Raw genomic sequence first — 17,465 nt, forward strand, 5'->3', positions numbered from 1 at the left:
GTATGCAACTTTCAGTACTTTCTCTCAGTGCAAAATAAATTAGCTTTCACAGTAAGGTGATAAAGAATGAACAAAAACAGTTTTAAATGAATTACCTCGCTCTTGAATCAGCAAAGACTGCGCGTCGCGGGAAATCCTACGGACAACAAAGCTACCGACGCTGCTAGTAGTCTCAAGCGCTATATCTAAACACTGAACTTACAACTAAATTCTTACAGCAGTTAGCTACCACGTTTGTAGTGTTGAAGTTAGCCTCAGTGTAGTTCGTTTTTAGCTGTATTTTCTCCAGGTTTCTCCGTTTTTCACAGTTTTCATCCTCTACAGCAGCGTAGTACTTCTGTCTCTCCACACACACACACACAGCGGGGGGGGGGGGGGGGGGGGGGGGGGGGGCTTTCGCTCGCTCCCAGAGACGCGGGAGCAGGTGGGCGGGCCTACCTGCTGTCAGCTGATTGGCCAAACTAACCTGTCGGTCTATTTTACCCTGGTAACTGAATTTTAACCCTTTAAAATCCTTAGATAATCTCTCAAGTTGCATTTCAAGAATAAAATCACTCTCCTTCAGATTTTTATAGGCTTTTCCTATTTTTAAACCTAGATCATTTCATCTGTGTTACATCTGCAACACAATGTACCACATAATGAGACTGAGATGGAAGGCTGGACCTTTCACCATAAAGTAAGGTCAGACTCATACAGCAGCACAGGAGTTCGGTCTGCTTTGCAGAAAGAAGAACATGGCGGTGTTGGTTTTTACCACAAAAATCACATCATGTGTAACCTCCTTAATGTGCCATGTAAGAATTTGGAAGCCATAATGTTTAATGTTCAGCCAAACCACAATTACTGTATAGACCACCTTCATATAAAATTGGCCTTTTCAAAAGTAATCTGAGTCTGGCAGTCAGCCATTTTAAGCAGCTTTCAGGAGGTAAAATAATAATGGGTGACTTTAATGATAATGCGCTTGTTTCCAAATCTATGGAGAACTTTATGGAACAGCAAGGTTACAGTCAAATAGTAACCCAACCAACAACAGAGAATGGGACTGTAATTGATCACATTTACATTAAGGACATTAATCCTAACATTGTTAATGTGGAAATACTGTCCACATACTACAGCTATCATGAATGTATTTCCATAGACTTCATATATTCTCCGTAGGGTCAGCTACTTTCACCGCTGAGGGTGGAAAGTCTGGATCACTGGTGGGGGGTGTACTTGTAGTGTACACATGAGCTTTTTCAGTTGTGTGGCTAGCCTAGTTATGCAGTTGAGGAGCCCATTTCCGTCATACAGTGTTTAGCACCGGAAGAGAGAAGCCTTTAGCTTTAGGAATGTAGCTGATCTGATCAAATATGCCTGTAAAAGTTTATCCTGCTCTTAAGTCTGCCACACTTGTGCCTGTGTAGGGATTTGAAAACTTATTTATTAATATTTATTTATTTAATGTATTTATGTAATGTTAATTCAGTCATGAAATAATAAGTTGATCCTGCTGCGTATTTATGCCTTACATCAATCATTTTAAAATGTATTTATTCAAATATTTTAAAGTTATTTATGAAATTATGTGTTACATCAGTTCATCCCACTGCCTTTTTATTATTTAATGAGGTATTAAATTATTTATGCATTGTTAAATTAATTAGTCATTTGATTCCGCTGCTCATTTAATGTTGAAATGACTTTTAAAATGTATTTATTTAAATATTTAAAAGGTATTTATTATTTATTTGTGTTTCATCAGTTGCATCAGTACATCCCACTGCGTATTAAAAGTATTTATTGAATACATTCATAAAAAAATTATTTGATTTAATCAGCTATGAAATTAATCATGTTTTGTTATATTGAGTCATTTGATCCCGCTGCTAATTTAATGTTTAAATTAGTTTTAAAATGTAGTTATTTAAAAGCTATTTATAAAAGTATGTTTGTTCCATCATTTCATCCCACTGCCTATTTAAATTATTTATTGAAATCATAAAAAAAAATATTCATTCATATATGAAATTAATTTTCTTGTTATATATATTAGTTATTTGATCCTGCTGCTCATTTAATTTTTAAATTATTTTTAGTGTCTGCTACATTAATGAAGTTATTCTTTTATTCATTGAATTTGTCAAGGGCTGAAATACTGTTTGCACAAGATTGCATAAATGTTTTTAGGTTTGAGCTTTTTAGTGCATGGCTTCTCAGGTTTTTTTCCCTATGCATTTGTCTTCCTGTGGTGTCAAACTGGAAGGACAGAGCAGACGAGGAGGACATTGAGAGAGACCTTGATGAAGTGGAACAGCAGAGACCAAGAAGAGTGGTAGGCAAGCACCATGGAAGAGCATCTGCCATTATCAGAGTGACTTTACAGGACACGGAGGCAGCAACAGGGTGAAAGATCAGTGTTACTTGCGATTTACAGTCCGTAAATTAGTGTGCTTGGTTACTGATACAGTCTTCTAGCCTTTAGGTGTTCCTGGTTGCAGGTGGAATATAATTGTGCATTTGGGTCGAGGCAGAAAGAGCAGGCAGCCTGATAACGGATGTGTTCAACTACCAAAAGTATTAATATTTAATGGTTTAATATTGCATGTATGAGTAGTTTATTTCACTATTTTTGTTTTTTGTTTTGTGACATCCTGTGGGCTTATGTGTGTGTGTCGCCTCTCTGTCTTGCAGGGGAAGAGCTGAGGGCGATTGCAGTAACTCTGGGCACCTAGACCCATTGCCTTGTAGAGTATTTGTAAGTTCTTGTTTTCAATCTTAGGGACTTGCTGCTGGGCTGAGCTGACAGACCTCTCTGCTAACTGTTTCTCCTCTGTTTGTTTCCACAAGGTCCACCTTTGGTTTGTTTCTTGGATATGTCACTGTAGTTACATTGACCTTGGTTTTTTGCACATCACACCTTCACACACAGCCATCCACCATCCTGACACTACTGAAATCACTGATCATAGCCGATCACTGATCAAATTTTCTCTCCCTAAGTGCTGTCTCAGAGCAGCCTGATTGTAAAACTGGCCACCTTTGATGCCGCAGCCAGATAACGCAGTACTTCACTGTTAAACTGACAATGGAAAATTGACCAGCGATTAGCGTTTTACTGAACATCCTATCAGAACTCTTCTTAAAGAAAGGGCAGGAAACCCTAAACCCAAACCTTGAATTTAAGGTTAAGTAACCAAATTTCCCAGTTCCTGAGCAAAGATTGTTTTAGGATTAATCAGAGCTATCCTCATGTTACCCGAGCTCCCCCAAGTGGACAAAATAAGTATTACATGCAAAAATGCCTTTAATGTATAAATGTCACTCGGTATTTATCCCCTCCGGGAAATGAAGGACTGCCCTCTGGGAACCACGCCCCAACAGACAAAACAGCGACACACGCTGTTGTTCACTCTCTTGACGCTTCCCTCTTGTTCTTTGTGCTCTGCTTGTTCCTGACTCTTCGACGGCGGTTCTCCGGGCAACGCCCTAAGAGTTCGGCCCAGCGCTTCAAGCTACACTCGCGAAGTGCTGTGACCTCAGCTTTCCCTCATTTCAGCAGCTTACTTGTTTTATTTGCTTTGGTTTTGTTTTGTTAAAGTTATCAGTCCGTTGAATTACCCTAGTTTTAATTCAAGAACGATGAAGTATAAGCTTTATTTCGTCGCGCTAACTTCACCGAGGTCAGATCAACCCACGTGGTCGCGCCAGCAGTAACAAAGGACGACTAATACCTCTGACCCGAGACAGGGTTGGGAAGGCCCCACTGCGAGTTTCTCGATTAAAGCTGACAAGAGACGGACCCCCGGATCAATTACCTGGCAGAGAAAGCGACTGGCCGACGGCTTGAAGCTGTCCCAAACGAGAACGCACGGACTCTGCCAGTGTGAGGCCATTTTACCAACAACCCGGCGGGAGAAACACAAGCAGTAAGACCAAAACCCTGCATTCTGTAGTCAGTGATGTCCAATAGTTGGTTAGTCCAGCATATGTAATCCTTGAAACTCCTAGACAAATTTAACCGAGTTATCATCTAATTGCATTCATTAGCTGCCGTATGAGTCAAATTCTCCCACAATAGACCTTCATGCTCATTGTTTAGCCATTGTTTATTTCTCTGATGTATTTAACCACATTTTCATATCACCTTTAGTTAGTTAATAAATTCATTGTAATCAAGGAATTGTGTGTATTGCCTATCTCTAAGTCCCTGCCAAGAGAATTTACCCCTTTCAGATGAGATATGAGACTGACTGATTTAAGATAATTGTCTAATTATTAGCCATACTCATGAGTCCCGAGACCCTGGGCGAACGGTATATCGGGTGGTGCCCCGAAACGGGAGATTTATGGATTAATATATTTTCTGAATATTAAAATGCATAATTGGGTATTCTCATAAATGTATTAAAAATCATACGTAGCTTTAGACCTGCTACAAACTCTAACAAAGAGTTTACATGTGATGGTGAGTAGCGAGATGCCTTGGTAGTTGTTACATACACTTCTGTCTCCCTTGAGTACAGAGTGATGATATTAGTGTCTTTCATGTCCTGTTGGACAGCACCTTCCCTCCAGCACAAACAGATGAGCTTGAAGAGAGTGTCAAGAAAAATAGGCATTCCACACTTTAGGACTTCAGCTGTGATCCCATTGCTGCGTGGTGGTTTTCCACAGGCTGCTGATTGCTTTGCTTAGCTCCTCAGTTGTTGGTTCCATGTCAAGCTTTTCCATTACGGGCTGACGCTCTACAGTGCTGAATGCTTCGTCGGAGACTGTGTTGTCACTGGCATAGAGCTCAAAGTAGTGTTCTATACAGTTGTCTAGTTGCTTAGATCTTTGTAATAGTCCTTTCTTATTTTAAAGTATTACTGAAGTATACTTCAGTAGGCTATTACTAAAGTATGCTACTGAACGTTACCCTCCATAGCTTACGTAGGGCCCTATAAAATCCGTTTTCATTTTTCTGAATTCTGTGTTTTATTTCTGCATTTTGTCATCAGAGAGAGTGTAATCATCTGGTGAATGAATACAATTTCAACAGCTCAATAAGAAAATATAAAAAATGTAATCACTATCATTTAATTTGATGTATCAAACAAAATGTGCAAATAGAAATGTTCAATTGTAGGCCTATATGCAATTATTTATTGGCACAATTTACAATGAATATATGAATGTGTCCTCCCGCTGTGAAACACCAACAGAGAGCAGAGGAGAGAAGCAGGGTGCTCGTAAATGACACGTAAATGTAAACAAAACAAATTTTTTGTGTTTGTTTAACTTCAGTACTTTGAAAAAGACGCTTATAATGCTATGGAAAATGAAAATGTTTATAAATTGCACCCAAATTTTGGCAGATTCCGCAATATTATGTATTTAACAGCTGGTTCATTTTTTATTATCAAATTCCGTGATTCCATCCACGCTTACCACATCACGGAAATCAGGAAAATGGCGGTGCCCATGTTGGCTGCGGCTGCATCAGCTCACAATAAAAACAGAGAATCAGTACAATATAGAGAGGAGCAACAGTTATACAATCGTCAAAGCATACTGTTAATGAACATGGTCCGCATGACATGTAACCTGGACATTAACACAGCGGATGTATTAAAAGACCTCGGCTTGCTACGCTCACCGGGTTTGGCCTACACATAATAATAATAATAATAATCTTTATTTGTAGAGCACTTTTCGAAAACAAGTTACAAAGTGCTTTAACATGTGTAAAGACAATAATACCCAAAAGATAATAGTACAAAAACAATACAAGATAAAAGCAAGAAAACATTGAAAAGACTAAAATACACATTTAAGATAAATATAAAATAAGTAAAATAGAATAAAATAAAAGGGATAAAGTCAAATAAAATCGGGAAAGGCTCTCCTATAAAAGTATGTTTAAGAAGGGACTTAAAAGAGTTCACTGACTCAGCTGACCTGATTTCCTCGGATAGGCTGTTCCAGAGCCTCAGGGCCCTGACAGCAAACGCTCTGTCCCCTTTAGTTTTCAGTGGAGACTCTGGAACAGACAACAGACCTCTGCCCGAGGATCTTAATGTACGTGCTGGTGCATTTGGTACAAAAAGGTCAGAAATGTAACAAGGCGAGAGGCCATGAAGAGCTTTAAAAGTGATCAATAGAATTTTAAAGTCAATTCTAAAACATACAGGGAGCCAGTGTAATGAAGCTAAAATAGGGGTAATGTGGTCATATTTCTTTGTTCTGGTTAAAAGCCTGGCAGCTGAGTTCTGGACAGTCTGGAGTCGATCAGTAGATTTTTGGGTTAAACAAGTGAAAAGGCTGTTGCAATAATCCAGGCGTGATGAGATGAAGGTGTGTAAAATGGTCTCGGTGTCCTTAAAAGTTAACATTGATCGAATTTTTGCTATATTTTTAAGTTTATAAAAACATGATTGACAAGCTTTGTGGTGTGCTGCTCAAAATTTAAATTACTATCAAACCAAACACCAAGGTTTTTGCAACAGGCTTAATGTGATTTACTAGGGAACCAGCAGATGGCAGTATTTGTTTTGCCATCTGCTGGGACCCAATGACCAGGATTTCTGTTTTGTCTGAGTTCAGCTGGAGGAAATTATTTGACATCCATTTTTTAACTTCACAAAGGCAGTTGTTAAGTGAACTCAGCATTCCAGGGTCTGTGGATCTGACGGGCAAGTACATTTGTTTGTCTTCAGCATATATATGAAAAGAAATACCATGTTTATGGATAATATGTCCAAGGGGAAGCAGATACAAGGAAAACAAAATGGGTCCTAAGACCGACCCCTGAGGCACACCATATTTAACTGGACAGAACGAAGAGACATAGTTGTTTACAGACACGCAAAACTTCCTATTTGACAGGTAGGATGAAAACCATTCTAGGGCAGTACCAGAGATCCCCACCCAGTGCCTCAGTCTGTCTAACATGATGTTGTGATCAACTAGTGTCAAAAGCAGCACTAATCTTCAGGAGTACCAGGACTGAGCACATACTTTCATCAGCAGACATTAAAAGGTCATTGGTGACTTTAAGCAGGGCTGTCTCAGTGCTGTGGTACTTCCTGAAACCAGAACTTTTCAAATAATTTGTTATTTTCCAGTACAGTGAGCAGTTGTTTGGACACAATTCTTTCTAAAAATCTTTGCAATAAAAGGCAGTTTTGAAATTGGTCTACAATTTTGTGGGAGGGAGGGATCTAAACCAGGTTTCTTCAAAAGTGGGTTCACGCAAGCTGTTTTAAAATAATCAGGGACACAACCAGTAGATAGGGAGCTGTTAAAAACAGACATGAAATGGGGCCCAACAGAATCCATTACTTTCAGGAAAAACTTTGTAGGTATTACAAGTGGGCTGGAGGATACTCTCATTTGTGATACTGTTTTTAAAAGCTCAGACAAGTCGATGGGATAAAACTGGTTAAAACTCTGTTGTTGCTGGTGAGGGACCTCTGAGTAAGAGGCAGTGGGGTTAACAGAGGCTCTGATTGACACCACCTTATTGAAAATAAAAGATAGATAAAATAAGATAAAAACTATTCACAGTCATCATTACTTCCAGCTGAGGCACAAGGAGGGTTTGGGTTTACCAGCTGATCCACAGTCTTAAACAGAAACATGGGATTGTGTTTATGTGTAGTAATGAGTTCAGAAAAATAGTGTGTTTTCGCATCCTTAACTATGTTATTGTAGTTAATTAATAAATCCTTCAGACTGAGGTAATGGACTTGGAGACTGGATTTTTTCCCTCTGCGCTCTGCTTTCCTGCATTCCCTTTTTAGGCTGTGAATGTTGTTATTTATCCAGGGTTGCTTACTAGCTTTAGACGTAGGCCTAACCTTTAGAGAAGCAGTAATATTTAGTGACAACAAGCAGATATGATTGAAGTGATCAACCGGATTGTTGGTGTTGGAATCAGACAGGTGTTGGCTTTGGCTCTGAAAGAATGTGCAAAACTTTGAAACACTTTGTTCATTAAAGATGCGAGAACACACGGAGCTTGGCGAATCGCAGCTAAAAACAATACATCTGTGGTCAGATATGGTCCACTAATTCCACAGAGGAAATGCTGACATCCAGGGTAAAAACCAAGTCCAGTGTATGACCACGGCTATGTGTTTGCTCTTTGACATGTTGTTTGAAAGAAGTGGCCATATTTAAAAAGTCAGTTGCATTAACATTTGTGGGGTCATCAACATGAGTATAAAAATTGCCACAAAGAACAATTCTGTCATAATTTAAAACCAGAGTAAATAAAAATTCAGGAAGTTCTGAAAAAAATTCCTCCAGGCGGTTTTGGGGGGTGATAAATTATAACAAATATAATAGGTTGCAGCCCTCCAAGTTTAAGAGTGAGAACTTCAAAGGAGTTAAATTCATCACAGTGTACTTGATGACATTTAAAATTTTTCCTATACACGCTCACTAGTCCACCACCACGACCACTGACCCTCGGTTGACTAAAACAATCATATTGAGGCGGACACAGTTCAGCTAGCTGGCTATAGTCATTCATTTGCAACCACGATTCAGTTAAAATAAAATCTAGATTTGCAGACAAGATAAAATCATTTAAGATAAAAGTCTTACTTGACAGTGATCTCACATTGAAGAGAGCCATTTTAAATGAGTTTGTTCTGGGTGCTGGAGTTGGTGCAGTTGTCCTAATCCTATGATTGCTGTGTGGGATGTGCACATTTCGGTTTACTGGTCTATGCGTGATGATGACAGGAATAGAAGTCCTTGGAACAGTGCTGGAAGCAGACGGCTTTACATGCCAGCAGGTGGAGACAAGGGGATGAGGAGATGCCGGTTGTGGGGTTCCAGAGCAGGACTGAGCAGAATCTGCTTCAAAACTGCGTGCGGACTGAGGGTGGAGTGTGTGAGCTGCCGAGTGTTGTGTTGGAGTAGCAGTAACAGACCTGAGAGAAGGGCTACCCGACGGTGGAGGGTAGAGACGGCCTCTGAAGCGTCTGAGCACAGCCTCCTTCAGGATTCTGCGTCGGGAAGCGGAGGTTTTTGACTGGGATGATGGCCGCCAATCAGGCCCAGCGGCAGACCAGCTACCCAGCCGATCACCGTTAGCCGCCAGTGCAGGAGATGCAACCGGTAGAGGAGATGCAACAGTGTCGGCAGGTACTGTCCGCTGAAAGGGATCCGTATCAGGGAGACTCGAAGCCGCAGGTGCATCCACTGGATGGACCGGAGTGTCGTCAGACACGGCTGCATAGTGGTTGGAGAGGTCGATGTGCGGAGGAGAGGCCGCCCCGTCCGCTCTCTTGCAGCCACGGACCACCACTTCAGCCCAGGTTGACTGATACTTCGGAGTCAAGCAGGAGGAAAGCCTTTGAAGGCTAGAGGGGTCCCATAGCACGGTGTCCTGGATGTTAGCGGTTGCGCTAAGAGAAACAATTTGTTTGGCATGTACTGAAGCCACATCCATAAAGCCAGTCAGCAGGGAATCGTTCTCTTTGAGTTCCTCTGAAAGTCGTCGGATGTCTTCCATAAGGTCAGCAATCTTTTTGTTCGCTTTCTTAAGGAGTATGCAGTCCTCATGGGGCAGAGTTATCTTGGCTAGCATAATGTTAGTTGCCGGAGCTTTGTTGTGGTCAGTAGTGTTGATAGCGTTTTTACGGTCATCTAGCTTAAAATCCCTGTCGGATGACTAAAATCCTTAACCCACGTAAAACTTAAGCTAAAAACTTAAGTTAAATAAAAGGATGTAAAAAAATGTAACGTAAAAGTGTGGATTAAAACTGGATAAAAGTCAGGTTTAAGACGGAGCTTCCGACAGATAGCTACAGACGCCAACATCAGCAGCATCCAACACCAGCGCTAAAAGCTAACCAGTGCAGAACACCACTAGCATCAATACTGCTGGCAAACGTCCGCTCATTGGAAAATAAACTGGACTACCTAAGGTTAGACTCAACAACAAAATGGGAGGTGAGAGACTGCCATGTCTTAATTTTTACTGAGACATGACTGAATGATGCAGGACGTTATCAGTGTGGAGGGGCTAACTACTTTCTGGGCAGACAGGAGTGTGGCTCTTAGTGGCAAGACCCGTGGCGGGGGTGTGTGCATATTAACAACAATACAGGAATGCAAACAGGAGTAACTCACATTGTTCCCCAGACATTGAGGTTTTGACAGTTACATTTCATCCCTTTTATCTACTGCTGTTTACATACCCCCGGATGCAGACACAAAGGTGGCTTTAAACAACCCCTACTGCGCCAGAAATGATCAGCGAACCATTCACCATGAGGGAGTATTCATTGTTGCTGGAGATTTCAACCAGGAAAATTCACCCCCACTTTTACCAACATGTGGACTTTGAGACCAGGGGTAACAACTTACTGGATCATGCTTATACCAACATTAAAGAGACATTCATTCAAAGCATCATCATCATCATCATCATCATGGCTCATCAGACCACATCACTGTTATGTTAATAGCAGCATAAAGAACACTGCTGACCAGAACAAAGCCCTCTTTGAAGCAGGTGAGGGTCTGGTCAGATGGAGTCATGGAAGCATTACAGGACTTGTTTCGGGCTATATTCAAAAATGTATGGAGGATGTCAGCATCATGAAGAACATCAGAGTGTGGGCAAACTCTAAACCATGGATGACCTCGGAGGTCCACGCTCTGCTGAAAGCAAGAAACTCAACAGCCCTTAGACCCTAGAGCCAATCTAAATAAGACAGTCAGAATGGCAAGAGTCCATGGATAAAAAATCCACAGTCACTTTCAAGATCACAGAGATACTAAGAGACTGGCTGGGAATTCAAACTGTTACAGACTGCAGGTCTACTCCCCAGGCTTGTGATAACAGCACCAGCTTCCTAAACCATCTCAATAATTACTTTGGCAGGTTTGAAACATTGAACATCATACCAGCAATGAAAGCTACTCCACATCATAATGACAAGGTGCTAAGTCTTGACCCAGCTGGTGTCAAACAGACCCTGAGGAAAATCAACCCACAGAAAGCTGCAGCTCTAGACTTATACCAGGGAGCGTGTTCAGTGGGTGCGCTGACTTATGTCCTAACAGACATATTTAACATATTCCTGAGTCAAGTCATTGTGTCATGTTTCAAAACCTCAGCCATCTTCCCAGTCCCAGAAAACCCTTCAGTTACTTGTTTAAATGACTATCGACCGGTAGCACTCACTCCTATAATAATTAAGTGCTTTGAAAGCTGTATAGCATCAAAATAATTGGTGCACAATGTGCATGTTTTTTCTATTTGGCAAAGATAACTTATAATAGTTATTAACAACAATGTTGTAAACTGTGAACACCAACATACTGATGTGAAAGCAGCCACAGCAGCTACACAGTCAACAACAGAACTAAAGGAGAGGAAGAGGGAGAGACAGCACCTGGACGAGAGAGAGGCATGACCCACAACCAGTTCCTCAAAGTTTCTAATAATGCAACGCAATGAGGATCCAGATGTTTTATAGAAAGACAGCATCTGTCTGTCACTGTTAACAGAGACTCCAGTCTGCAGTGGAGCTCAGACAATTCACTGATGAACCACAGAGCTGTGGGGTAACATTAGGCTTTATGATCAAAGAAAGGTTTTATATCAGGTCCACACCTCTGTCCATGCTCACACTTTCTCTCTCTTGCTCGCCTGCGTTAGGTGTCTCTCCCTCTTTTTATTATCATTATAATCTGTTTTTAGGGGTGTGAGGGAGTCGCAGCAGCCCTTGTTACCATGCCCATGTCTCTACACACCGAGTGAAATAAGACCTAGTTTATTTTAAAAGTGGGTGAATTATTCCATTCTTGCATGTCAGTCAGGATCCTTTGGGGAGGATCTTTATTAAAACATCTTCACTTTCAATCACCTGGCTGAGCCAGACATTTTGGCCAATTTCAAATGCTAATAGTACACCATCACACCATAGTATAGAGAAACAGACAAAATGATAACACATATTGAAAGATAAAGTATTGAAGAGTCATTTCCACTATAGTTTGATTTGTTAGCAACCTCTCCTTCGAACACCACGTCACTCAAATCGCCCTTTTATACCTGAAGAACTTAGCTTTTCTCGCATACACAGCAGAGAAGGAAAGGGTCAGTCATGACCCCTGGTCTCCTTTGTGTTTTGTGTTCCCCTCTCCTGTTGCCTGTGGGTTTGTCTTGTCTGTTTCTCTCGGTGTTGTGTTTGTGGTTGTGGCACTGACACAGTCTCTCCCCTGGCTCCTAGAGACCTCTGATTACACACACCTCTTCATCAAACTCATCAGCCGCAGTATATCTACCCAACCCAGTCATCGCCAGATTTTTCAGTCTACTACCTCGGTAGTAACTGTCAGGTGTCAGTAGTAGAGCTCTCGTTCACTTTGTGTTTCTTTGATTGTTTGCTTCCTGCAATACTAATGTCTGCTCTCCTGTGTTCACGCTCTGCATCGTTGTTACCCAGCCTCTCCAGAGATTCCTCATCCACTTCTACCTCCCTGTCTGCTCCGTTCACTCCAGCCACTGCCTGCCTTCCCCTGTGCTTCCCCACTGGAAAACCCTCAGCTCACGCCATTCCATTCCCCGCTTCCTTCTGCAATAAATTTTTTTTAAACATTTACTGCTGCCTTTGACTGAAGCCTGCTTTTATGTTTGAAACCAGCCAACCCTTACAGAAAGTAGTATTGACTGCAGCAACATGCAGACATCAAACAGAAGCTGCAGCCTTCCACCACAGCCTGTCCTGGGGTGAGAGCTTCTCCTGCCTGTGGCATCCCTTGTTAAATTGTGTGTGTTTGTGTGTATGTGTGAGTGTGTGTATGGGAGAGAGAGCGAGCGAGAGAGAGAGAGAGAGTGTGTGTGTGTAATTCAGATACATGCACCCAATTAAGAATAAGTGTTGACAGGCGTGGAGCACTGCTCCATATTTGAATTAGAAATTCTCTAGAGTGAAGTAATGCTTGTGCCTCGGAGACCTCATCTAATCTGACTGCACCTTTCGATCTGTGACATAAGCTGAAAAACTCGTAAAGCTCCCCCTACAACCAAGCTGTTTATATAGGAATTGATTAAATTCTGGGCAAAAGAGAGCTTGTATCATAAAAAGAGATCGATAGCGCTGATTCTTTTTAGATAAGAATTACAGATTTAAGTTGTGTTGAACAGATGCAGGACCCGGTGACATTGGATCTTTTGCAACACAATGAAAAGTTGAGAAATACTATTGATGTCAGCCTGCAGGAGACTTTTCTTTTGATGATCCGCTGTAGCAAACACAGTAGAACGGTTTTGGAGGCAGTGCAGCTCAAGCAGAGGCTGTCTGAGGTTGCTCTCTTCATCAGCTGCCTTTTCTATCTTAACACTGGCAGCCGAGACTGATACATGATGCCTGGAAGAATAGGGAGCAAAGGGAATTCAGCTGTCACAGAGACCCCAAATATAACCTGAAAAAAGCTTCATTCTCCCTGCCTTTGTCTCTCTAACCCTCCCTCTCCCTATTCAGTCATACATCCTCTCATCCTCATCTCTCTTGCTCTTTCTAGGTTTAAAACTCACTTGCAAATGCAAAGAAAACTATCCATTTTTAATTGTTTGAAAAGATCCACCTCTCTCGATGACATGCGGCTGAGATTATGGAAAGCTCACCTATACAGCTGGCAATGTAAAACGCTTTCTTGGATGTTGCTCCCACACTGAGGCTTTTTTAATAGGAAGCTTGGCTTTCTTCCATTTACCAACTTTTTCAGACAGCAGATCTGCAATTCATACTGCCATTTTTTTATATCGTATAGTCGTCAGAGCTGAAAAATAAAAATTTGATAAAATCAAATTCAGGCTGTAATGAGGATTGAGGATTGACCTAGTCATCAACATAAAAGTCTTGCACAGCAAATTAGCTGTATATGTATATTCTGTATCAGCCCCCTATGTTGAGCAATAACAAGCTAGTCCAAATATTCATTGACACGTGCTCAGTGCTGTTTGCTATATTGAGAACCATTAATTACATTGCAATTAACCATGGAGCTAGAGATTTAAAAAAGGTTTGCTGGATTGAACAGTTCTCATATGGGAGCAGCAATCTCCATATATACGAATCCATGCTGCTACAGCAGCACAGTTGGAGTGTAAAGAGCTAAATTGGTTGTTATTGTCAATTAAAATGACTCCATCTATAAATCAGCTTTTCCATTTGTAGTTTTAACCAATGAACAGTAAGTTCAAATCTGTAAAATAAATTTGTCAGAACCATACTCTAAATGCCCTTTGTCGTGGAAATGATATTCCTGATTAAATGTAAGAGGACACAATTTTCTGCCATAACACCCTCCTGTAATGCCCCACCTCTCCCAGTCCCTGTCGTCTGTTCTTTTTGGTGTTTTTTTAAATGATCTGGTGTGATTTAAATGATGATGAACTAGTGCTGAGCAAATTCAATTTCATGATCAATTGTCACAATAACCTTTACATTAACGATTTGGGCAGCACTGTGATGCAGTGGTTAGCACTGTTGCATGACAGCAGGGTTCCTTTCTGTGTGAAGTTTGCTTGTTCGCCCTGAGCCTGCTTGAATTTTGTATGGGTGGGCCGCATGCGACCACATCAAATGCCAGCACCAAATCTGAAGGATAACATCTTTTGCCCTGTTTTATTTTTCTCTCTTCCACTTAGTTCCTGTTGGTTTCCCGATTAGGTCAACTTTAGCGACCTTAACCTAGGACAACAGATGCTATCCGATCTGCTAGCCTGAGCTACTGTCTCTGCCTTATGAGTCGAACTGTTGTCTACCTAACAAGGACAGTTACATGTGAGAAATAACTAGACCTGGAAGGTCACTGGCAATACAGTCAACTGATTCAATAGAGTTAACAAATGATGTACATTTCTCATACAGTTCAAGATAGCTCCTGTCATTTCTCTTTCCCCAAAGAAACAGAATCTGAATGGGGTTTATTGCCAGGTACATTTTCACATAACAGGAATTTGCCTTGGTATACATTGGGGCTTTACAGAACATAAATATAGAAATATAAATATAGTAGAGCTGGGCAACAATTAAATTTTAATCGCGATTAATCGCGTGATTTTCTATTTATTACTTTTTACTAAATACTTATAAGGACATCAACAGGTGGGAATTAGCATGACAGCACATCCCTGCAAAAGTAGATGTAGGCCTATCAGGTAAAGTTATGTAGCCTATAATTTTAACTTAAGTTAAATTGTCCACAGCTGTGTTGCACACAGAAGCTGTTGCCATGGTTTCTGTCCATAGAGCGCCCGCTGTTTACTCGTGGAGTGCTTGTCTCCCTGTCTGGAGCACTGAGCAACCCTGCGGGGCCAAGCGACTACGTTGATTGGACATTTAAAAAACGTTCCTAAGATAATCTTCCCCAATACTAATCAGCGTGCAGTGTGTAGCTATCCACTCCAGTATGGCATTTAATTGTTTGCTTGTCTTGCCTTTGTTTACTTCTCCCACATGGGACTCCCAAGTCTGCCAAAGCCTCACTCCACTGCTTGTTTAGGTGGGTGATTGAACGTGCGATAAAATAATTGTCGGCGTTAATTAATTAATGCATTAACGCGATAATAATGTGTTAACTTGCCAAGCCCTAAAATATAGATAAAGTAAAGAGATCAAAAATGTACAAGTATACAAAATAATACATTAATACAATAATACTAATGAAAAAAAAAGAATGCAAAAAATATACGGGGTATTAACAAGGAATGTGCAAAACTTCACAGTAAGCATAAAAGAATTAGTGCAATGGACAGTTCAAAGTTGAGCATTGTTGTAATGTGTTGTAATGTCAGGTGTTGTGTCAGGTGTGTGTGTGTGTGTGTGTGTGTGTTTGGGAGGGGGCATACAGGTCCTGGCGGGATGGAAGGTGGCAACCAATCACCTTCACTGCAGACTGAATGGTGGCAGCAGCGTACCAGGGGGTGACAATGGCCAAGCCCTAAAATACAGTTCTACTGTCGCTTCGAAAGACAATGGGAGTGACCCAACACCATCCCCCGTCACACCACTTATCAGCCACAGTCCACCATTGTGGTTAAATAGCTGAGTTTCCCTGCCAGTCAGTCAGAAATGAAGAAGTCCTTTTGGATGAGGGACGAAACGTCTTCCATTATCTTCAACCAAGTCCAGTTGCTCTTGATTTTAACCTTCGTTGGATGATCTGTTAACCATTTCAATAAAATGGTATCATCCTCTTCTGCTCTAGGTTTCAGGAGCTGATACAGATTCCCACTTACATCAGTATGGCCTCCTTAAGATTGTCTCTGCCTTGCCACATGCCTTGCAGAGCTGACAATTTTCCTCAAGCTTGCCACTTCCTGCTGTTTAACCCATGCACTGGATAACTGGGCGCTGATTGGGTTTGACTGATTGCAGTCATAGTCACATAATGTTGGTGTGCTTGGAAGGTCTGGTTCAATTCAATTTTATTTATATTGCGCCAAATCACAACAACAGTTATCTCACAGCGCTTTTCATGAAAGAGCAGGTCTAGACCATACTCTATGATGCATTTACAGAAGCCCAACAGTTCCCACCAAGAGCAAGCACTAGGCGAGAGAGGCAAGGAAAAACTTCCTTTTAAGAGGCAGAAACCTCGAGCAGAACCATGGCTCAGGGTGGGCGGCCATCTGCCTCGACCGGTTGGGGGTGAAGGAGAGAGAGAGAGAGAGAGAGAGAGAGGGAGAGGGCAAGAGAGGAACAGAGAGAGAAAGAGAGGGATGGAAGGAGAGAGAGGGGGAGGCAGCCTACACAGTATACACACAGAGGTACAGACAGTAAAGGTGATGTTGCTATAGACTAAATGAAAAATGGTATAGATATTTATAGTAGTGGTAATGATAACAGTCGTAATGTTAATGATTATAATAACAATAATAATAATAGGACTAGCAACAATAGTCGTTGCAGTAGAGGGCGCCGAGCAGGAACACGGGGGCAGCAGGTGACCCGCAGCCACAGATCCAGACTCCACAGCTCCAGAGCCAGAAAACCTGCAGGAAGTGATAGGAGGATAGAGGAGAGGGACAAGAAAGCACAAGACTACCGGAAAGGGGAGAAGTTGTGTTAGTAACATGCAATAATGGGATGAGGTTGCATACAGAGGGAGAGAAAGTAGAGGAGAGAGGAGCTCAGTGCATCATAGGAAATCCCCCGGCAGTCTAGGCCTATAGCAGCATAACTAAGGGATGGTTCAGGACTCACCTGAGCCAGCCCTAACTATAAGCTTTATCAAAGAGGAAAGTCTTAAGCCTACTCTTAAATGTGGAGATGGTGTCTGCCTCCTGAACCCAAACTGGAACCTGGTTCCACAGGAGAGGAGCTTGATAGCTCAACGCTCTGGCTCCTAGTCTACTTTTGGAGACTCTAGGAACCACAAGTGACCCTGCATTCTGGGAGCGCAGTGCTCTGGTGGGGTAGTAAGGTACTATGAGCTCTTTAAGATAAGATGGTGCC

General features: G+C 41.6%; 1 protein-coding gene across 10 annotated transcripts in view; it reads left to right on the forward strand.

Annotated features, from left to right (window-relative positions):
* Positions 1 to 17,465, forward strand: part of LOC123978514 — a 37,918-nt gene that overhangs the window by 16,887 nt on the left and 3,566 nt on the right. For 2 of the 10 annotated variants that reach the window (XR_006826992.1, XR_006826999.1), the window contains 4 exons: positions 2,260 to 2,323; positions 2,683 to 2,746; positions 2,839 to 3,917; positions 12,231 to 12,602. Coding sequence is in view for 4 of the 10 variants with exons in the window: in XM_046061797.1 (XP_045917753.1) it covers positions 2,255 to 2,323; positions 2,683 to 2,746; positions 12,447 to 12,584 (271 nt within the window). In the remaining 6 variants the exon portion in view is untranslated. Of the gene's footprint in view, positions 1 to 2,254; positions 2,566 to 2,682; positions 3,918 to 12,230; positions 12,812 to 17,465 lie in introns of those variants that run through there. The other 8 variants (XR_006826994.1, XR_006826995.1, XR_006827002.1 and 5 more) reach the window with 8 other exon arrangements.

The sequence above is a fragment of the Micropterus dolomieu genome, linkage group LG01 (assembly GCF_021292245.1).
Source record: "Micropterus dolomieu isolate WLL.071019.BEF.003 ecotype Adirondacks linkage group LG01, ASM2129224v1, whole genome shotgun sequence".
Taxonomy (NCBI): Eukaryota; Metazoa; Chordata; class Actinopteri; order Centrarchiformes; family Centrarchidae; genus Micropterus; species Micropterus dolomieu.